The 23280-nt window shown below is 45.1% G+C and overlaps 2 protein-coding genes across 2 annotated transcripts in view; one reads left to right on the plus strand and one right to left on the minus strand.

The window, feature by feature from the left end:
• Positions 1 to 9854: 9854 nt before the first annotated feature.
• On the plus strand, positions 9855 to 14596 carry STBD1 (starch binding domain 1). The gene is made up of 2 exons (XM_081245145.1): positions 9855 to 10065; positions 12486 to 14596. Exons 1-2 carry the CDS (start codon positions 9858 to 9860, stop codon positions 13343 to 13345), a joined length of 1068 nt encoding a protein of 355 aa, XP_081101271.1. The 5' UTR covers positions 9855 to 9857; the 3' UTR covers positions 13346 to 14596.
• A 1332-nt stretch (positions 14597 to 15928) lies between these two features.
• CCDC158 (coiled-coil domain containing 158) overlaps positions 15929 to 23280 on the minus strand; it is a gene marked incomplete at both ends in the record, with an annotated part of 73869 nt that continues 66517 nt past the window's right edge. Inside the window, 3 exon segments of the mRNA XM_081257954.1 lie at positions 15929 to 16094; positions 18568 to 18608; positions 18611 to 18629. Coding sequence (XP_081114080.1) covers positions 15929 to 16094; positions 18568 to 18608; positions 18611 to 18629 — 226 coding nt within the window.

Consider the following 23280-nt stretch of genomic DNA (forward strand, 5'->3'; position numbering starts at 1 on the left):
GTTCTTCAGGGCCACCCTTGAGTTGGGCTACAGTGTTGTGGCAGTCCACTTGTGGCTGCTGCCATCATATAGTGGAGGTTGTCTGTTTCATCACCTGGACGTAGAGAACGTCCCCAGGTCAGTTGTGTAGGCTGAGGAAGATGGCAGTGCGGTAGGAGCGGGCACACCATGCAATTTGTTCTGTCTTCAATTCCTGGTCAAGCCCAGTCCTAAATAGAAAACTTTCACTTGATTACGAGAAGCAAAATAATTTGGTAGTTACGTGTGTGGACCTTGGAGCAGGAGGGCCTGGATTCGAACCAAGCTCTGCTACTTATTTGCTATATGACTATGGGGCAAGTTGCTTATCCTCTCTCTGCTTCAGTTTTCTCATCTAAAGTAATAAGGATCGTAGCAATAATAGCAGTACTATCTATCTCCCAGAATTGTGGTGGGGCTTAAAGGGAATGTTACCAGTAAAGTGATTAGAACATAGCCTGGCACTGTGCACACACACTAAATGTTAGCCGACTTTATGGCTTAGTGGATCAGATGACCTTGGTTGACGATGGGCACCAGTCGCTTGGTTACCTAAGGTCTCAGGATCAGGCTGCCGTATTAACTGGTGCCAAGCAACAAACGGAGATGGGTTTCTCTAAAGTAGAACAGTTACACGCCACAGAGCTCCTGGCTCAGCTGCAAAGCCCTGGGGGCCTGTGCTCCGATTCACCTTTCTGGACACGCCAAAGCTCCATTCAGCAGCTCTCTGTGCCACAGGTGCTTCGAGCACACTGGATTCACTGGATCAGAGGGCAGAGATTTCTGGACCAGCTGAAAGCCTTCTCTTGCTTCAGGCTGCCCTCAAAGCCGGCAACCTCTCAGATTACTAAAGAAATGAGCTGAAACAGCACCTCTAAATCTGGCTCCAAAATCCAAAGAGAAGTGCAAGTAGCACATCATTATATTTTATTTCCAGATATAATAGATGTAAATAACCTCAAGGGCACAGATACGAACAAGAAGGTGTTAAAAGCCAGGAAGAGATGAGGTCTTGAGTTTTGTTCCCTTTGGTTTTAATACAATTTATTTTAATTGTAAGTCTATTTAAGTTTTCATAATGACTGTGTTTACCAACCAACTTGCTAAATTCCTGAAAATTTAACAGTTGGCTTTTGTGAGCTAGGATAAACTGCCTCTAGCACACGGGTAGCATTCAAGGCAGTGAGAGGTGTTAGGGGTGAAGAATAAAGAGAGTTGGCTACCCCAGCCTCCTGCCAGCCTATTTCCACAGAGGTCATTACAGAGTCTTCGCGCAAAGTGGGAAAATCCTCACCACAGAGGGAGTTAGGGAGAATTTCTCTGACAAGGAAGGCTGCAGCAGTTTGGGTCTCCCAGGGAGCAAATGGCAAAAGGGCCTTAGATATTTGAGAGTTTTACTGGGAGCAGCCCAGTAAAAGCAGCCCAGTGGGAGCAGCCGAACATAGGGAGAGCTTTTAGATTCTGATGTGTGTGTGATCCCTGCGGAAGGACAGAGGGAGGAAAAGAAGATTTGGTCTTGAACTGCAGCACAGTTCAAATGAAGGTTTGGCCAGGCCAATGGGGAGACCTCAAGTCAAGGTCACCAAGAGGAGGAGTCGCACGTTTTGCTAAAATGGGCCTGTCTTGGCACTTCGGCATGCTCTGTCGTTGGCTGGGAGCAGCCCAGGGGAGTATGGCCTCAGCGAGAGGCCAAAGATCCAGAGGGGGAGCAGCTGGGTCCATCAGTCATTTGTGGGCCTTGCAACAGGAGATCTGAGCAGCATATTTTCATAGGGTTGGGAGTTTAGGGAACTTGAAGCCAGCTGAACATTCCCCTATGTTCACAGTTCAGCATTCAGGGTCTCGCTCTTTCCCAATCTATACTCTGCCTTCACCTACGAGATCTTACAAAGCTGTGAATTCAAATGATATTTTAATTCAGCAAATTAAAGGATCGTTTTTTTTTTTCTTTTTCTTTCTCAGTTCAATAGCTGCAAGACATGAGATTACTTTAGACAATCCCAAGGACTTCCTACTTTGGGAGGTTTGTGTTTGTTTAAAAAAAGGTCCACAAATTATTTGATACACCTGTCTTCAAAATGCAGTGTCTAACCCCTTTTCCCTTGGATGTGGGCTGTACCTAGACTTGAGTTTAAGGAACAGAATGTGGAAGAAGTGATGAGGTGTCATTCTGAAACTAAATCATGAAAGACATTGTGGCCTCCTCCTTGTTCTCACTTGAATCACTTGGGAGAGACTAGCTGCTGTGTTGTGAGGACACTCAAGCTGTCTATGGAAAGGCTCACATGGCAAGGAACTGAAGCCTTCTGCAAATAGCCATGTGAAAAGCCATCTTGGAAGTGAATCCTTCAGCCCCCATTAAGCCTTCGGATGAGATTGCAACCACTGCTGACATCCTGACTGCAACCATATGACAGATCCTGAGCCAGAACCACTCAGAGAAGATGCTTCTGAATTCCTAACCCATAAAAATGACTCTAATGTTTGTTGTTTTAAACCATTAAATTTACTGATTATTTGTTATGCAGCAATAGATAACTAATTGATTTTTGTGCCTGGAAGTGGGATGCTATAACAAGAATGTAAAACGTGAAAGGGAGCAGGATTAAGAAGTGGGTTGAAACTGGAAGAACTTTGAAGAAACTGTTGGCAGAAGTCTCATAGACTGTGAAGAGGCTGTGGGTGAAGACTTGCAGGAAAATGAGGTAAATGCAATCGGAAATTGCGAGAAGTGGTCTCTTTGTTATGTAATAGCAGGAAGTTTATCCATACTGTCACCTGAAGTAACATGGAAAGTAGAAAAACCACCTAATGAACTGGTGATGTAACTAAGGAGATTTTTATACAGAGTGTTGAAGGTACCACCTGGTTTCTTGCTGCTTATAGTAAAATGCAAGAGGAGATCGATAAGCCAAAGGGACAGTTTAACCAAAAGCAACCAGGACTTGATGGTTTTGTAAACTCCTAGCCTCTCAGATGACAAATGATGTTTAAATTAGGAAATGATTTGTAACAAAGATCAAATCCAAAAGGACATATAAAAGGACATGCCAGGAAAACATGGTCTAAAGATGAATCCAAGGATGTAATTGTTAAATCCCTTGTTAAGGCCTCAGAAAGTTCAAAGATGATGCTTCAGAGTACATTCAGGCGGACAAAAATTCTACTGAAATTTTTAAAAGTGTGCCTCACAGTTTTAGTCAAACAATAGAGCGTCTAAGAAAGGGGAGGATGTTGTTCTTCAGCATATTCTCAAGGTAGAGAAGGGCTTATCTTCAAAATATTTGTGGGAAATTCCCTGGCGGTCCAGTGGTTACGACTCTGTGCTTCCACTGCCCGGGGCCCAGGTTCGATCCCTGGCTGGGGAGCTAAGATCCCGTAAGCTGCGGCCCCAAATAAAAGAGATTTGTGGTTTTGGCTCTTGAATAATGATGTGGACTGTCTAAGATTCACAGGAGACCTGCAAAGTTTTATGAAGAACTATAGTTCAATAAACACTGCCAGCTTGGACTAAAATGGGGGTTGTCTAGAAAGGGGCTAAGTGTATTTTGCATATGAGAGCAAACTGTTACTGAAGTGAATGTAGGTCAGAATTCTTTCTCAACCTCCCCCTCCAAAGTCATGCCTGCACCACTCCTGCACCAACAGGCCAGCAGAGCTGCTGCAGATTATTCTCAGTTCTGGCACCTCACTGATAGCCGTTATACTGCACATCATTCATCATGTTATCTTCTTTGATTACTCATTAATGGTGTGTTTCCCTCCCTAGAGTATAAGCTCATGAGGGCAGGGAATGTATAGGTTTTGCCTAGTGTCCTGCAGAGTGCCTAGAGTCCTACATAGTTGGGGCTCAAACTATGCATTTATTGAATGAATGGATGAATATCAGGAATGGTGAAGCACCAAAACATAAGAGGCAAATTTCCGGAAAAAAAATTTTTTTAAGAATTGACAGTTATCTTCTTGGGAGAGAGTGAGGTAGACTAGAAAAGGACATACCTAAGCAAAACTATGATGAGGGCAAAGTTTGAGGTGACCATTATCCCCTGTTTCTTGTCTTCTTCCTCTTTTCAGTATTATTCTTTAACTGCTTCCCGATCCCACCCACCTACCCAACCATGGCACTGTAAGTATTGGTAACTGTTAAAATGTGTCAAAAAGAAAGTTGATGTGTCGCCAATACCTTAGAGTGGATTTGCTTGATATTTTAAAATCTAGAGGGAGAACGAACCAAAGGAATGAATTTCTAAAGGACAAATTTCCTACAGTGGCTTCTGCCTCAGAGGGGTGGCGAGGGAAGCAGGGCTTCTCCAGTCCTCCACACCAGAATGTACAGTGCCACCTGCTCTGCTCGCATAGAAAGTAGGTTCTATGTTTTTGCTCAGGCTGCAGGAAAAAAAATGGGCTAAGTCATGAAAGAATACAACAGACCAAAGTAATTTCTTACATGGTCAGTCACCAATAAAAAAAAATTAAAACAAGGTATCAATTTTTGTCTATCAAACTGGCAAAGATTTTTTTTAAGACAAAACTAATATTGGCAAAAATGCTAAGAAAAAGGTGCATATATTCAACTTGTGAAAGTGGGAAAAGATACAGACTTTTTTTTTTTTTTTTTTTTTGCGGTACGCGGGCCTCTCACTGTTGTGGCCTCTCCCGTTGCGGAGCACAGGCTCCGGACGCGCAGGCTCAGCGGCCATGGCTCACGGGCCCAGCCGCTCCGCGGCATGTGGGATCTTCCCGGACCAGGGCACGAACCCGTGTCCCCTGCATCGGCAGGCGGAATCTCAACCACTGCGCCACCAGGGAAGCTCAGATACAGATTTTTTGAAGGGCAATTTGGCTATCCAAAGCCTCATAAAAAAAAAAAAAAAAACAGAATAAATAAGCAACTTTGTGTGTGTGTGTGTGCGTGTGTGTACATATGTACATATGTATATAGCCTTTGACACAACAATTCAATTTCTGGGAATTTTGAGTGAGTAGAGGGCCAGGGATGCTGCTAAACATCCCATAATGCACAGGCACCCCTTCACAATAAAGAATAATCCTGTCTAAAACATCAATAGTGCTGAGGTTGAAAAAGTCGGCCCTATAGCATGTGATCCAAGAGAAGGCAAGGAGGAAGCACAATGCCTTTTATAACCTAGTCTTGGAAATCACACATCACCACTTCTGCCATATTCTATTCATTAGAAGTAAGTGGCTAAGTACAGCCCACCTTCAAGAAGAGAACTGAACTCCTCCAAATTTCCTTCGAAGGGAAGAATTTCAAATAATTTGTGGCCATAGTATAAGACCAGCGCAGTCTGTCTTTTAGCCACAAATTATTTATGTTGCTCTCATATGCCAAATACACTTATCCCCTTTCTAGACAACCCCCATTTTAGTCCAAGCTGGCAGTGTTTATTGCACTATAGTTCTTCAAAAAACTTTGCAGGTCTCCTGTGAATCTTAGACGGTCCACATCATTATTCAAGAGCCAAACCCACAAATCTCTCTCTGTTTTTTTTTTTTTTTTGGCCACACTGTACAACTTGCGAGATATTAGTTTCTTACCTTTTAGTCGCCAATATGTATTTAAGATTTAATTACATTGCTGTGTGTAGATCAAATTCATCACCGTAACAATTTCATAGCATTTCATCGGCATCCACCATATTTTACTTATTATTTGCCTACAGTGTGCAGCCAGGTGGCCTTGAACTTACGGTTATCCCAAATAACACTATGTGCCCCCTTACAGTCTTGTGCAATCTCTTGGCCATACATGTTCAGGAGGGGGATTGCTGGGTCATGGGGTATACGCATACTTAATTTCACAAAATTCTTCCAGATTGTTCTCCAGATTGTTTGTACCGGTTTACTCTCCCATCAGCAGCATTGCACCTCTCTAATATTTGCCTTTCCGGTGGATGTAAAATGGTGTAACATCCTTGTTTTAATTTGCATTTATCTAACTACCAGTGAATCTGAGCATTTTTGCATCTTTTGCTAGTCATTCATTTATTCAACCAAAAATTACCCTGAGTGCCTATTATGTTCCAGGCACTGGGGAGAAGCATCCCTTGTTCATTTTATACTGGATCTCGTGTCAGGTTTTGTGGGGTTTTTTGGATCAGTTTGTATGAGTTCATCCTATCTCTACATATTAGTGCCTTGTTAGTTTTAACAACACGAAAATCTGCTCCCCATCTGGATCTACCTGCTAACTTTGTCTATAGCAGCCTCACTGACGAGATAGCCTTATTTTGATGAAGTCAAGACATTTTTTGGCCTCTTACATTATGCAATATCACAATGAGAGTCTCTTGGATTTTGTTCTATTAGCAGTAGTTTGACCATTTACATTCAGGACTTTATTCTATCCGGCGTCCACCATTTTACGTGGTACAAAGTAGTCATCTAACTTTATTCTTCTCTACGTGGTGAACTGGTTCTCCTGACACAGATTTTCCTTTGCTCTAAAGGTTTCATCATTCAGTGTAAGAGATCTCAGCCTGGAGTCTATTCTGGAACTAAGATGAGTCAGAGGTTTGCACTTAGAAAATGTCCCTATGAAACATGAAACTGGGCAGCTCCAATGTGACTGCTTTGCAGAAGGTTTGACTTGTGGTTAACATTACGTGGAGTAGCAGAAGCCAGCGGCTTGACAGCAACAGACAGGTGCTGGTGGTGAGTACATTTCCCTAATGAGGTGAGGGCTTGCAGAGAGAGGAATTACAAACCCAGAGCAAGGCTGACATTCACCGTAAATGTTAGAATACTACCAGAGGGATACGCTGGTATCACACATCCAGATTTGCACACTCACTTCTAAAATGTATGCTTTGAAATTTGGACATGGTTTAAAAGCATTAGGATTCAATGTAGCTAGAGTTTCCAGCAGGAGTCCTGGGAGGTCAGAACACTGGGTTGAAATCCCAGCTTGGTCACTCACCAGCTGTATGACCTTGGGCAGATTACTCCTCTCAGGAATTTAACATGAGATAATCCTCATAAAGCACTTAGCTTAGGGCCAGTATATATTAGGTATTCAATGGACAAAGACAATAAAAAGGCCTATTACATAACAAACTTTGTATTCTGGGGAATACAAAGAATAAACAAACTCTGGCCCTCAAGGGATTTATGATCTAATATGGGGATGAGATAAACGACAAAAATAATTATACCATAAGAGAAAACCTTGTATTTTGCTCTAATAGAGTTACAGTACGTAATCAGAGTTCAAAGAAAAGAATGGCATATCAATTTGAGGGCTGGGGGCTAAGAGTGGGATTGGGGGCTAGGGAAAAGTTCATGGAAGGAAGTGGGTTTTGGGAAACGTCTAAGCCAATGAGAGGAGGCTCCCGCGGGAGAGTCCCTATTTGGCTGGAGTTCAGGTGAACGATAAGAGAAAGGCCTGGAGAGGTTGTTGGGGTGTGTCAGGGAGACCTTGAAGGCTAAATGGGGTTGGATTTAGTCTGGTAGACAGAGGAGACGCCCTACCCGGGCTGTGCTTTAGGAGGATTAAATCAGGAGTGGTTGCAGACTGGATCACAGCCAGAGGGGAGGGAGGTGCGGGAGGATGGTAAGGTCTGGACAGGTGAGGGGGGTGTGAACGGAGGCGCGGGCACTGGGAAAGGCAGGAAGGGGATGCAACCGGCCTGTGATGGAAGGACCCACAGGGCTTCCCAAGGCAACTTCTTCCCCCAGCGGCCATTTCCTTCCTACCTGCTCTGCTTTCCTTAAAAACTCACCTGGGCTTCCCTGGTGGTGCAGTGGTTGAGAGTCCGCCTGCCGATGCAGGGGACACGGGTTCGTGCCCCGGTCCGAGAAGACCCCACATGCCGCGGAGCGGCTGGGCCCGTGAGCCATGGCCGCTGAGCCTGCGCGTCTGGCGCCTGCGCGTCCGGAGCCTGTGCTCCACAACGGGAGAGGCCACAACAGTGAGAGGCCCGGGTACCGCAAAAAAAAAAAAAAAAGCTCACCTGGATTTCCTTTCTCTCACTCAGCTGATAGCTAACCTCACTCACGGGCCCCTGTGTATCTCAAAATGTTTCTTTTGTACCTTCTTTTCCTTTTCCACGCCTGTTTCCTCCTCTCCGTTCCTCCGAGGCCACCCCTTCCGCTGGTGTTCTTGACTTCCTCCTTCACGCAGAATCCCCGTCCAGGATTTCGCGTCCTCCTCACATCTTCCTCTAGGTCTCGGCTGGCTCTCTCCTGCGACGAACTGAACAAACGTGCCCACGTGTCTCTGGGTCTGAAAGAGCTTCCCTTAGGCCTTGTTCCCTTCTCAAGCGACACTTCGATTCCTCTCCTCCCCTTGGCCTCCAAGTTTCTCTGGAGTGGGCTCCCTCCACGTCGGCCTTCGTCACAGCCTTCACCACGTTCACCCCTCGGCCTTCCGAAGCGAGCTCCCATCCCACAAACACTGCAGAGTCACCAAGGACTCCCACTGTTTTCTGTACCTGACTTTGCAAACAAGGCTCGAGCCCGGGGCACGTTGGAACAATTTGTTTTACCAGAGGAGCCATTTTAGTAATCATTCCAGCTGTGGTCTTAGCAGTTGGATGTGGGAGCGTGTAGGTCAAGGAAAAGGCTCACCCTGCAGATACAAACATGGGAACCGTTAGCTTGAAGTTGGTGTGTAAAGCCATCAGATCAGCAGAGGAGTGAATTTAGAAAGAAATGTGTATAATTCTTAGTTCCCAGGTTGTTGTTGCTGTTTTGTGAGGATCAAATTAAATGCATACATTAAACACCTGGCACACCGACAGCACTTAACAAAGACGGTTGCAATTTTTTTTCTTTTCTTTCTTTTTTTTTTTTTTTTGCGGTACGCGGGCTTCTCACTGCTGTGGCCCCTCCCGTTGCGGAGCACAGGCTCCGGACGCACAGGCTCAGCGGCCATGGCTCACGGGCCCAGCCGCTCCGCGGCATGTGGGATCTTCCCGGACCGGGTTACGAACCCGCGTCCCCTGCATAGGCAGGCGGACTCTCAACCACTGCGCCACCAGGGAAGCCCGCAATTTTTTTTTATTAATAACCCATCCGGAGGAGCTTGCGTCTGCACAACATCCAGTCCAGAGGAGGGCGCGCACTTTTCGACAACCACGCACCCTCAGCAATGACTGGAGGCGGTTAAGGTGATTGGCATTTACAGATGGATGGATCTCAGTCCAGTCCTTTCCTTTTACAGGCGGGGAGGCGGAGGCTTGGGGACGTTAAGCACAGCTAACTGGCGGAGGAAAGGAGCTTCCAACGCGCCCGCTGTATGGGTCTACCCACCCGGCCCAGCTGCCTCTCCCGCCCCGCCTCCGCTCTCGCCGCAACCTCGCGTGTCGCGGATGCACATCGGCCTCTTCTGCGTCTAAGTGCCAGAAGCTCGGGCCGCACTGCTACTGAGTGTCTGTGGGGAGGAGGCGCCGAGGTGGCCGGCGCTGTCCCAGGCGGGGCTGGACCTGAGCTGCAGCCGGAGCAGGAAAAGAAGGCGGCGGGTTTGCGCACGAGAGCCGTGCGCCCTTGGACTCTTCACGCGCGCGGGACGCACTTGGAACCCTGCGCCGGGTGCTCCCCGCCGCCGGCGACTGGCGGGGTCGAGAAGGGAAAATGTTGGAGAAGGAGGGCGCTCGCGTGTCCGCCTTGCCGGAACCTGGGGCTGCAGCCCCGGGGCGGGGAGTGGGGCGGGGCTGGGAAAGTTGAGTTTTGGTCGCGGAGGGCTGGGCCCCGCGCGGGAGAGCCCGCCACCGGGGACCGTAAAAGGCTGCAGCGGGCTGGGTAGGTGTGGTTCTGCCTGCGTGACCCGAGCCCCCGTCTCGGTCGCCGTCGTCTCCCGCAGCTGCAGCCTCTCAGTCATGGGCGCCGTCTGGTCCGCCCTGCTGGTCGGAGGGGGTCTGGCCGGAGCGCTTTTCGTTTGGCTGCTGCGGGACACGGGAAAGGAGGAGGATGCGGAGCAGGGGAAGGACGCCTCTCCAGGGGAGGCTGCGGCTCCGGGAGACGATCAGGGTGGTGGCGGCGAACTGAGCCCTGGACCTTCTGGGCGGGAGCTGGTCACCAAACCAGGTATTCTTCCTCCCTGTGTCTCGAGGGCATATCTGCCGGTGGGCTCGGAAGTTACCCGCGGGAGGGGGCAGGGGGCGGAAATCCACCTGGAGGTTTCCCGAGGGCTAGCTTCTCCTAACCCGGGCAGGACCCTCCCCGCGGCTCGCGTTTTCCCCGGCTGGTGCGCAAGCGCCGGGTGGGGTTCTCGCCCTACACCGAGGCCCTGGGGATGCCCAGGCGGTTTGTCCCAGGTCCGCGCCCCGCTGAGTCGCTGCCCTCGGCGACCGCCCCTGAGGACCTGCCCCTGCTCCTCCAGCGGGGATGGGCTCCTCCGCTTGGCGGAGCTTGGTGCAGTGCGGGCGGCTGCAGCGGCGGCGCCCCTTCCGGGCCTTCGGAAAGGGGTGTTTAGGGTCCGGAGATCCCACGACCCTCTCCAATTTCTGTCCGAGCAGGGACACTGTCTCGGTCCCAATCCCATAGCCTCATGTCCTCCCATCCCTCACCCCATGGAAGAGCCGTGTCTGGGAACACCGGCGCAGCGAGCAGCCCCCCATATCTGGACGCTTCTGTCGGGGAGGCAAAGTTCAGCTTGGACTCTGGCCCTGAAGGCTTCGGCTGAAGCCCTGAGGCTGCTCGATGGCCGCCCATTTCGGAGCTGTCGGCCCTCCCCCACACTCACCCGAACAGTGCACGTTTGTCTGAAACCCCAGGGAAGAGACACTTAATTCTACCCCGACGAGTACAATTGACATCTAGGTTTCCATCTCTATATTTTAGACCCTGTGTACCAGGCAAAGTTAAGAGCACTGGCAGAGAACCTTACCTTCCAACGCCCTCCCTTGGCAAGCTGCCCATACCTGGACTCCAGCCTAGTGGTGAAAATAACATCTGTAAACTTTAGTGGAGTGGCGTTCATGTGTAGCCACTTGAAAATCTGCCCCTGTGCCTCTCCTGCAGAGAGCTCATTTATCTTCTTTTCCTGAAAGCCTAACTCATGTTTCAGGTCGAAAGACTGGGGATTCAGAGTAATATTTGTTTACGTCTCACTTCCAACACCACCATTAAAAAGAGACAAAATTAAACAAGACCACCTTCTTCCCACCGCCCCCCCCGCCCCCCCCCGCCAATCCCCATATGCTGATTGTTTGGTTTTGGGGAATAACATCTTGTAGGGCAGTGGTCCCCGACCTTTTTGACACCAGGGACAGGTTTCGTGGAAGACAATTTTTCCACGGAAGGGGGCGGAGTGGGAGGGTGGTGCAGGCGGTAATGCGAGCGATGGGGAGCGGCAGAGGCAGCTTCGCTTGCTCCCCGCCTCTCACCTACTGCTGTGCCGCGGGTTCCTAACAGGCAGAGGACTGACCGCTACCTACCGGTCTGGCCCGGGGGTTGGGGACCCCAGTTGTAGGGAGCTATTTGGACTATCAATGAGGTAGCCAAGAAGGAAACTGAGTCTTTAGGGAGCTTGGATTGTGTAGTCTTAAGAAAAAAATATTTTTATTTATTTATTTGTAATTTATTTATTTATTTTTGGCTGTGTTGGGTCTTCGTTGCTTCGCGCGGGCTTTCTCTAGTTGTGGCGAGTGGGGGCTACTCTTCACTGCTGTGCGCGGGCTTCTCATTGCGGTGGCTTCTCTTGTTGCAGAGCACCGGCTCAGTAGTTGTGGCGCACGGGTTTAGTTGCTCCGCGGCATGTGGGATCTTCCCGGACCAGGGATCGAATCCGTGTCCCCTGCGTTGGCAGGCAGGTTCTTAACCACTGTGCCACCAGGGAAGTCCCAAGAAACTATGTTTTTAAAGTATGCAGTGGGAGGGGATATGTGTTTTGTCGAAGAGGTTCCTAATGCACATGGGGTGTGCAAGGCGAATCCAGCCCCCCTCCTCACCCTCACCCCCAACTCTTGCCCAGCCATGCACTGCTGTCCTTTGTATTCTCCCACAGTGACAGCTGCTGCTGACCTGCCCGCATCTGTGAGAGCCAATCCCTGACCTGCACGCAGTTCCTGGGAGTACAAGTGTACTCATCTGGTTTGCAGGGTAACAGTGCAGCTCTTCGTCACACAGGCTGGACAGTTTTTGATGATGGCAGCCAAACAACTTGACTTGGTTGCATGCCAGTACGGCCTGGACTGTAGAGATCCAGGATCATGTCAGGGTTACACTTCTGCCTCTACAGCTTGCCACCTCATTTACACTCTTGTGCTGGTATACTGACACTCCTGGATGTGCCTTTTATTACTGGGTATGCCTGTATATTCTTAGAGCACAGTTGGGAACACACCAGGTAATTAAGTACTTGATTTTAATAGAGACAAATTTTGTGAACTGCAGATAGATTAGTAGCAAAGTCTTTAAAAACTAAGACTATTTTCTCAGCCTAACTGAACTTTTTTCTCACATGAACTGCACAACACTATTACACTTTTCCTTTTGTTTTTCAGAGCATCTTCAAGAAAGCAATGGATGTTTGGTTTCTACGACTAAAGGCCCTGGTGACCTGCAGGAAGCAGCATGGAGACTGCAGAGTCCTTCTGGAGAAGGCAGTAACCATGACAATTCAAGAGCACATGTTCCTTCTGGACAATTTCCAGACACACAATCTCTAGCTACCTCTGAAACTGGTAACTCTAGAAGTTACTCTGACGTTTCAAGAAACGAAAGCCTTGGATCTCCTATAGGAGAATGGGGATTCCAAAAAGGCCAAGAGAAAACTGCTAAAGCAGCTCCATGTCTGGCAGAGAAGTTGCCTTCTAGCAACCTGCTCCTGGACAGAGCGCAAGAAGTGAGCCTTGCACAGTTGGACAGTCGGGCCCCGGCTGACCACGTGGACTGGGAGATGGTGTCCCGGCACTCATCTTGGGGCGACGTTGGTTTGGGTGGCAGTCTTGAGTCTCCAGTGCTAAGCTCTAAGCAGGGAAAGGACTATGACAGAAGCACTCTTGTGGAAGCAAGAGGTCAGGAAGTGGATGTGAAACCAAAAAGGGTAGGAGCAGTGTCTTCAGAGGCTCATCAGGTTAGTGTCAGCTTCCAGGTCCATTATATCACACGCGCTGGTGTGCAATGCCTTGCAGTAACTGGAGACCATGAGAGTCTTGGGAGATGGAACACTTACATCCCACTCCAGTGTAGCAAGGATGGGCTCTGGTCTCGTTCTGTGCCCCTGCCAGCAGACACAGTGGTGGAATGGAAGTTCGTGGTAGTAGAGAATGGGAAAGTTACCCGTTGGGAAGAATGCAGCAATAGATTCTTAGAGACTGGCCATGAGGATAAAGTGGTTCACAAGTGGTGGGGGATTCACTGACTCAGTTTGCAAAGTATCGAAGAGGCTATTGCAGAACATGGAAGAGGATAAGGTTGTGGATAATTTAAATAATTTAAAATAAAGGAAGTGAAACTTCCAGTCTAGCCATCAGAGTTGTTTCAGATTTGCTAGTGGCTTTTGTCTAATGTGTAGATAATGCTTCCATTGAGCATGGACTTTTTTTCCTGTGGCACTGATGGATGGATTTATGCTGATCCATCATTACTTTAGGGCTTGGTGGTCTTGAGGAGGGCTTGGCTAAACTTCAGATGTGCACTGCTCACGGAGCACAGAAACTAACCAGCTGCAGAGGGTTCAGGCTTGAGCCTTTGGGTGATTCTTGAAGCAGGGGAGTAAAACACCCCTTATTCAAAAGGAGATTTTGCACTGGTACAGCTGGAAAAATGCTCTCTTTAATCATACACACTTTATATTTAAAAATCGTTAACATCGGGCTTCCCTGGTGGCGCAGTGGTTGAGAGTCTGCCTGCCGATGCAGGGGACACGGGTTCGTGCCCCGGTCCGGGAAGATCCCACATGCCGCAGAGGGGCTGGGCCCGTGAGCCATGGCCGCTGAGCCTGCGCGTCCGGAGCCTGTGCTCCACAATGGGAGAGGCCACAACAGTGAGAGGCCCGCGTACCACAAAAAACACACACACACACACACACACACACAAAACAAAACAAACAAACAAAAATCGTTAACATCATATGGAACTGTGATTAGAAAATATCTGGTCACTAGATGTGATTAGCCAGGATATAAGGTAATGCATTAAGCCTTCCCAATGTTTTTTGCTTGATTTTACTTGCCATGTATGGTTTGAAGGGAGCAAGTCTGTTTTTGTCTTAATGATCAACAGCTGGTGTACAAACAAGGGGCCTAATCAGAGCCTGTTAGCAGGAGCAGCCCAAGAGGAAAGAACAGGAATGGGGATAGGAGGGTATAGGCTGAGCAAGGTGGCCTGAATGACACCTCTTAGAGAGCTGGGAGCTACAGCCCCCGCCGGACTGCAGGGTTGGACACGCCTGTCATTTCCTCGTGGCCCCTCGTCTCACAGCAGCTCTGGGCTGACAGATGGACTGCCCCATAGCAATCATTTCACCCTCTTCCCTCTCCCTTCATGCCAGTAGCTAACAAAATTATAACAGGAGAGTGATACGGAAGTACATCTTTGCTCTGGGAAGAAATAAACATTTAAACTTTGCCATTATAACTGAAAAAAATAATAAAACCTGAGTTTTAACATCTTTATTAAATGTCTGAATTATTTGTATAAATCTTAGTACCATAATAGCTTAGATGTAAAATAAAATACTAGTATTTTCTCCACTAATGACACAGAAAAAAAAGCAAACATCAAGAGGCACAGAGTCTGTTCTCCCTTTAGAGAAAAAGTTTTAGAATATTTCTTTTAAAACTTTACCTTTGTTTGGAGGGATATTATACATGCCTGTACTTGAAAATTAATTCTATATTAAAACAACTTTTAATAAGTGTAACATCTATTGGCAAAACAACGTTTAATCCTGGTTATAGATGGTCTTTGCTGAAAAGAGCCTAAACCCAACTGAAAATACTGTTAGAGAGTGCTATAAGAACTGTTTTTGGCTCATAGCACTTTTGTGTTAAATTCACATATATTTTCTACAGACTTCACAATGAATTTTATATTGTACCAGTGAGGTCTTCAGAAGGCATTCACCATTACTGTACAGAATGCCCAAGCATTTCTATTAGGTCAAACTAAAGGTAAAACGATTTACAGTCAAAATCTGTTTAGAGTTCTATCATTAGCCATTTTATCATTACCTGATGAAATAAAAATCTTTCAGTAAAGCCAACTGACTTAAGAGATAACATGTAATACTAAACTTTATATTTTTAAAACATTTAAAACTGGATGTGCTTAGAGGGCGAAGCATAAGGGCTGTGGTGGTAACTTAGGCCCTACTTAGCGTGTCATCTGCACTGGTTACCCTGAGCGCCACCCGCTGTCACAGACCCCAGCATGTAAGAAGGCTGCAACGACAGCAGCTTACTTCTCCCTCACTAAACAGCAGCGGGTGCTCCTGGCGGGAGGGCGGCTTTCCTTGCAGTTCATCACCCAGGCTCCTGTCCTGTGGCTCCTCCATCCCCTAGGAACTCACTGTCCTCTGTAAGCAGCCTGTGGAAGGGGAAATAAAGTAAGGAAAGACCCCACTAAAACTTTGGGCCAGAAAGCACCACAAACTGCTGTGTCCACGTGCCATTAGTGAGAACTGGGCAGGTGTTCCCAGGTAGGGAGAGGGGAAGTGGGGCTGGGAAACAGAGTCTCTAGTTGGGCAGCAGTTTCTCAGTGACAGCTGTACTATGGAATGGGAGTACAGGCTTTCTTGGACAGGTTGGCTTCGGTGGACACTGTTTCTGTTGTCTTTGGCGCAATGTAAACATTTTTGTATCTGTTCTTCTGCTCTCCTTTTATTTGGTTCACATCCTGTAGTATCATACATATATTTGGTCTTTGTTCCTGGCACAGAGCTCCTCAAACCCTGGGAATTTCCTGAGAGATAGGAGTATCTTGTTATTCATAATGAGGCCCTTTAGATCACGCCTGAGCTTCTGCTAGTGAGGTGACTTCTATAGATGGGGCCCCTAGATAGCCTCAGGCTGGGGCTGGTCACCGGAAAGACCAAGTGATCGGAGGCTTGCAACTTCCAGTGCCACACTCTGATCTCCAGGATGGGGAGCGGGGCTGGAGAAGAAGCTCTATAACGTCTCAAATGGTGAGATTTAATGCGCTTCTGGGTTAGCGAACACAAGGTGCTGGGAGCCCTGAGAGGGCATGGAAGCTCCACACCTCCACCCCATACCTTGCTCTGTGCATCTCTTCCATTTGGCTGTTCCTGAGTTATAGCCTTTATAATAAACTGTAATAGTAAGTAAAGCACTTTCCTGAATTCCATGATCAGTTCTAGAAAATTATTGAAACTTTAGAGGGGGATGTGGGAACCCCCAATTTATAGCCAGTCAAAAAGTATAGGTGGCCCGGGACTTGTGACTGGTGCCTGAAGTAGGGGCAGTCTTGTGGGACTGAGCCCTTAAATCTATAGAATCTGACACTAACCCCAGGTAGTGTCAGAATGGAACTGACTCATAGACACCCAGTTGGTATCCACAGAGAATTGGTTATTGGCGCTGGAAAACACTCCACATACAAACCCCACTAATTTGTTAAACTCTAATTAAGGCAGACTGAATCCATTCAATCTGCAGAAGTTACCCACTGGCTGAAGAATAACAAACTTTTTCTTTCTTGCTTCCTAGTTATTAATATGTAAAAAGAAACTTTTCTAAAAGTTTTGATTACGGGCCACAATGTTTAGTTATGTGATTACATTCACTGATATTGACAGAACAAACAGGGAGTTCAGGGTCACAGAAGGAATCCTGGTCAGTACCTTGGAGTTTGTCCTCCCATTCTGGGCATCACACCCCATCTTTCAATTTCATGTGAAAGAAGCATTTTAAGCTGAAAAAAAAAAGACTATTGCCTTAGCACCACTAAAGATAACAAAAAAACATGTGATTATTCCAACACACTGGTATTAGCACAAAATAACACCTATTAGGTACTTTTGCATCTAGCTAGTACTGCTTTTAAGTTTTACTGAGAGAGCACTCAAGACTAGTTTATTTCAAAATAGAGTTTACAGGACAGAGTATCTTTTATTAAATTTTCACATAAAAAGAAAAAAGTACACAGGGCACTAATTATAAGTAACACCACAATTAATTGGGCATCATCTCTGTAAAGAATGGCAAAGAACAGAACCTCTTAAAAGAAAGGCAAGTGATGTATCCTTTTAGTAACTTTTTTTCCTGATCTTTCACTCTGTGTATCCTCTTTTCTTGATTTCTGATCATTGAAGACATTGCTGAAAATGTTGATAAAGCAAAGTTAGAAAAGCAACATTACTCAGGCTTTAAATTCTATTATGCACTTCTTAAAAGGTCAGCTTGCTACCACAGAATAGATACATCCTGAGCTCAGTAAGTTCTCAAAAATTGCAAAGTAGCATATTTTTTAAAAGACTGAAATTATGCAACAGAGCTAAGGGTAAATCTTGGCTCTTTCAGGTGCTTTAAATGAACATGATAGAGAATTCCCTGGTGGTCCAGTGGTTAGGACTCTGCTCTTTCACTGCTGAGGGTATGGGTTCAATCCCTCGTCAGGGAACTAAGATCTCACAAGCTGTGCAGCACAGCCAATAAATAAACGAACATGATAATTATTGTTATAGAAGTAATACATACTAATTGTAAATAATTTGAACACCTCAGAAGGGTACAAAGAGGGGTAAAGGTCATTGTTTGTTTTTGTTCCCTCAATCTGTTGAACCTCCCCATCCCAGGTCATCACTATAAACCTGTCAGTGACTATCTTCACATGTACACACACACGCACACGCGCACACGCACACACACACACACACACACAGAGTTTTCTTCTTTACACAAATGGAAATATGTGGTATAAATTGTTCTGTAGCTTGCTTTTATTCACTTAACAAAATATCAACATCTTTCCAGTTCAGCTCATGATTTGTTATGACTGCACAGTATTCCATTGTGTGGATGCACCATGTTAGTAAATAAATTTTTAAAAGTTGTTTCTTATTTTTGTTTATGAACATGCTATAGAAAATACTTCAGACTTTTGTATGTACAATTTTTCCTTGTAGAATAAATTGCTAGAAGTAGAGTTTCTGGGTAAAAGAATACATGCACTTTAAATTTTGATAAATGTTCCCAAAATTCTCTCCAAAATATCTATTGCAGAATTTCCAAGACATACTCCATCCAGACAATGCATCCAATAAAAAGCATTTGTCTAAAAAAACTTTTTACAAGTTTTTTTAAACAAATACAACATGTTTTCCAGTTGGATTATTACATGGTAGGATTACTCAGATAAAGTCCGAAATATAAGTCAAAGTGTGAATAAAAATGGGGCCAATAAGATAATGCATCTTCCTTAAAAAAGTCAGTCAATAAATAGACCCTATGACTAAAAGCAACTTGAGGACAGAGCCCATATCTGTCTTCTTCACTGTTACATCCTAAGGGCCTAGCACAGAGTGTGGCACATCATGGGAAGTTAATGATCTTCTGAATTAATGAATGAACAGTAGTAAAGGGGACATTTTGAAAGTCAGGGGCTGGAGAGATAGATTCTTACCTGCTAAGAGTTTCATCTGATTTGCTGCCTTCAGTGGATTCCCCCTTAATGAGTTGTTGCTTCTGTTGGCAGAGGGTGGAAGAAGTTAAAGACTACGTGATGTTATTTTAACTTAGTGATCAAACAAAATTGTTCCTCTAGATACTGCTTTTAGACAAATGCAGAGTCAAAAGAGGACATTGGGGCACTGGCTCTTCCCAGTGGAGAGAACAGTATGGAGAAAAGCTTGAAGACAGAAGGAAATGAACCCCTTTTGGGAATCAGGGGTAGTCTGTTTTGGTTAGAGCACAATACAGGAGGAAAGCAGGGTGGTGACGAGTTAGGGAGATTCTTCGGTGTCAGCCTGAGAACCATGTACTGAATGCAGCAGGCAGTGAGGATCTACTGAAGATCTACAGGCAATGGCTTCTGTGTCTGACATGAGTAACAAATTAATATGAGCTTTTTTTCCTTTTTGGCTAAAGTCAGTTCTCAGAAGTTGTCTTTGTTTAGGGGTTATGGACTTCATTTCTTTATGCTCTTTTTATGATTTCATTTGAACATTCAGCTATTCAATTATTAATAAAAATAGAACTGTTTTCAGTAAGGTTCTTATAATCCTATATTGAGGTTGTTGTAAATTCTTTTCAGACTACCTTTCTCTCAAAAGTTATGTAAGCTATTGTAAATACATGTAAATATAGAAAAAGTATTCCGATTTTGGAATGGCATACCATATAAATATCTTCAACTGGATAAACAGCAGTAAAATGTAAAATAAGCAAAAAAAATAAAAATGGTGGGGCTTCCCTGGTGGCACAGCGGTTAAGAATCCGCCTGCCAATGCAGGGGACATGGGTTTGAGCCCTGGTCTGGGAAGATCCCACATGCCGCGGAGCAACTAAGCCTGTGCGCCACAACTACTGAGCCTGGGCTCTAGAGCCTGCAAGCCACAACTACTGAGCCCACGTGCCACAACTACTGAAGCCCGGGCACCTAGAGCCCGTGCTCCGAAACAAAGAGAAGCCACTGTAGTGAGAAGCCCACGCACCGCAATGAAGAGTAGCCCCCGCTCACCGCAACTAGAGAAAGCCTGTGTGCAGCAACAAAGACCCAACATAGCCAAAAATAAAATAAATAAGTAAATTTTTTAAATGCCTATTGTCTCTTTGGCGGGGCTAATGACAGACTCTGGAGGGCTCACACCAAGGAGTACTTCCCAGAACTTCTGCTGCCAGTGTCCTTGTACCCACCGTGAGCCACAGCCACCCCCTGCCTCTGCAGGAGACCCTCCAACTCTAGCAGCTGAACACACACGTCGACTGAAGGAAACTCACAACCTAAAAGTTGCGAGTTAAGCTGTACTCCGGGCTCTTACTGAGGACTCTAGCACAGGCGGCAGCAGCTCAGATATCCCTGAGGAGCTTCTCTGAAGAGGATGTGCAAGAGCAGCTGTGGGTTATAACTGGGAGGAGTCATCTTTGCATTTTTCATTGTTGCTTTCCGTGTGGAGGAGAGGCTCTTGGTGCTCCAGCCAGGTGTCAGGGCTGTGCCACTGAGGTGGGAGAGCCAAGTTCAGGACACTGGTCCACAAGAGACCTCCCAGCTACACGTAATATCAAATGGTGAAAATCTCCCAGAGATCTCCATCTCAACACCAGCACCCAGCTCCACTCAACGACCAGCAAATTACAGTGCAGGACACCCTATGCCAAACAACTAGCAAGACAGGAACACAGCCCCATCCATTAGCACAGAGGCTGCCTAAAATTATAATAAGGCCACAGACACCCCAAAACACACCACCAGACGTGGACCTGCCCACCAGAAAGACAAGAGTCAGCTTCATCCATCAGAACACAGGCACCAGTCCCCTCCAACAGGAAGCCTACAGAACCCACTGAACCAACCTTAGCCACTGGGGACAGACACCAAAAACAACGGAAACTAAGAACCTGCAGTCTGTGAAAAGGAGACCCCAAACACAGTAAGCTAAGCAAAATGAGAAGACAGAGAACCACACAGCAGATGAAGGAGCAAGGCAAAAACCCACAAGACCTAACAAATGAAGAGGAAATAGGCAATCTACCTGAAAAAGAATTCAGAATAATGATAGTAAAGATGATCCAAGATCTTGGAAATAGAATGGAGAAAATACAAGAAACGTTTAACAAGGACCTAGAAGAACTAAAGAGCAAAGAAACAGTGATGAACAACACAATAAATGAAGTTAAGAATTCTCTAGAAGGGATCAATAGCAGAATAACTGAGGCAGAAGAACGGATAAGTAACCTGGAAGATAAAATAGTGGAAATAACTACTGCAGAGCAGAATAGAGAAAAAAGAATGAAAAGAATTGAGCACAGTCTCAGAGACCTCTGGGACAATATTAAATGCACCAACATTCGAATTGTAGGGGTTCCAGAAGAAGAAGAGAAAAAGAAAGGGACTGAGAAAATATTTGAAGAGATTAGAGTTGAAAACTTCCCTAATATGGGAAAGGAAATAGTAAATCAAGTCCAGGAAGCACAGAGAGTCCATTACAGGATAAATCCAAGGAGAAACACGCCAAGACACATATTAATCAAACTATCAAAAATTAAATACAAAGAACAAATATTAAAGGCAGCAAGGGAAAAACAACAAATAACACATAAGGGAATCCCCATAAGGTTAACAGCTGATCTTTGAGCAGAAACTCTGCAAGCCAGAAGGGAGTGGCAGGACATATTTAAAGTAATTAAGGAGAAAAACCTACAACCAAGATAACTCTACCCTGCAAGGATCTCATTCAGATTTGATGGAGAAATTAAAAGCTTTACAGACAAGCAAAAGCTAAGAGAATTCAACACCACCAAACCAGCTTTACAACAAATGCTAAAGGAACTTCTCTAGGCAGGAAACACAAGAGATGGAAAAGACCTACAATAATAAATCCAAACCAATTAAGAAAATGGTAATAGGAACATACATATCGATAATTACCTTAAATGTAAATGGATTAAATGCTCCCACCAAAAGACACAGGCTTGCTGAATGGATACAAAAACAAGACCCGTTTATATGCTGTCTACAAGAGACCCACTTCAGACCTAGAGACACATACAGACTGAAACTAAGGGCATGGAAAAAGATATTCCATGCAAATGGAAACCAAAAGAAAGCTGGAGTAGCAATTCTCATATCAGACAAAATAGACTTTAAAACAAAGACTATTACAAGAGACAAAGAAGGACACTACATAATGATCAAGGGATCAATCCAAGAAGAAGATATAACAATTGTAAATATTTATGCACCCAACATAGGAGCACCTCAATACATAAGGAAAATACTAATAGCCAAAAAAGGGGAAATTGACAGTAACACAATCATAGCAGGGGACTTTAACACCCCACTTTCACCAATGCACAGATCATCCAAAATGAAAATAAATAAATAAGGAAACACAAGCTTTCAATGATACATTAAACAAGATGGACTTAACTGATACTTATAGGACATTCCATCCAAAAACAGAAGAATACACATTCTTCTCAAGTGCTCATGGAACATACTCCAGGATAGATCATATCTTGGGTCACAAATCAAGCCTTGGTAAATTTAAGGAAATTGAAATCGCATCAAGTATCTTTTCCAACCACAATGCTATGAGACTAGATATCAATTACAGGAAAAAATATGTAAGAAATACAAACACATGGAGGCTAAACAACACAGTACTTAATAACCAAGAGATCACTGAGGAAATAAAAAAATACCTAGAAACAAATGACAATGAAAACACAATGACCCAAAACCTATGGGATGCAGCAAAAGCAGTTCTAAGAGGGAGGTTTATAGCAATACAATCCTACCTTAAGAAACAAGAAACATCTCAAATAAACAACCTAACCTTACACCTAAAGCAATAGAGAAAGAAGAACAAAAACCCCACAAAGTTAGCAGAAGTATAAAGATCAGATCAGAAATAAATGAAAAAGAAATGAAGGAAACAATAGCAAAGATCAATAAAACTAAAAGCTGGTTTTTTGAGAAGATAAACAAAATTGATAAACCATTAGCCAGACTTCTCAAGAAAAAAAGGGAGAAGACTCAAATCAATAGAATTAGAAATGAAAAAAGAGAAGTAACAGCTGACACTGCAGAGATACAAAGGATAATGAGAGATTACTACAAGCAACTATATGTCAATAAAATGGACAACCTAGAAGAAATGGACAAATTCTTAGAAATGCACAACCTTCCGAGGCTGAACCGGGAAGACTTAAAAAATATGAACAGACCAATCACAAGCACTGAAAATGAAACTGTGATTAAAAATCTTCCAACAAACAAAAGCCCAGGACCAGATGGCTTCACAGGCGAATTCTATCAAACATTTAGAGAAGAGCTAACATCTATCCTTCTCAAACTCTTCCAAAATATAGCAGAGGGAGGAACACTCCCAAACTCATTCTATGAGGCCACCATCACTCTGATACCAAAACCAGACAAAGATGTCACAAAGAAAGAAAACTACAGGCCAATATCACTGATGAACATAGATGCAAAAATCCTCAACAAAATACTAGCAAACAGAATCCAACAACACATTAAAAGGATCATACACTATGGTCAAGTGGGGTTTATTCCAGGAATGCAAGGATTCTTCAATATATGCAAATCAATTAACGTGATACACCATATTAAGAAATTGAAGGAGAAAAACCATATGATCATCTCAATAGATGC

The sequence above is a fragment of the Mesoplodon bidens genome (assembly GCF_964165515.1).
Source record: "Mesoplodon bidens genome assembly, chromosome: 1".
Classification (NCBI taxonomy): domain Eukaryota; kingdom Metazoa; phylum Chordata; class Mammalia; order Artiodactyla; family Ziphiidae; genus Mesoplodon; species Mesoplodon bidens.

Excerpts from the sequence above, each read along its gene's own strand:
- STBD1 (XM_081245145.1), top strand. The coding sequence starts at position 9,858 with ATGGGCGCCGTCTGGTCCGCCCTGCTGGTCGGAGGGGGTCTGGCCGGA. Across the intron at positions 10,066-12,485 it reads GGAGCTGGTCACCAAACCAG|AGCATCTTCAAGAAAGCAAT; the intron begins GTATTCTTCCTC and ends TTTGTTTTTCAG.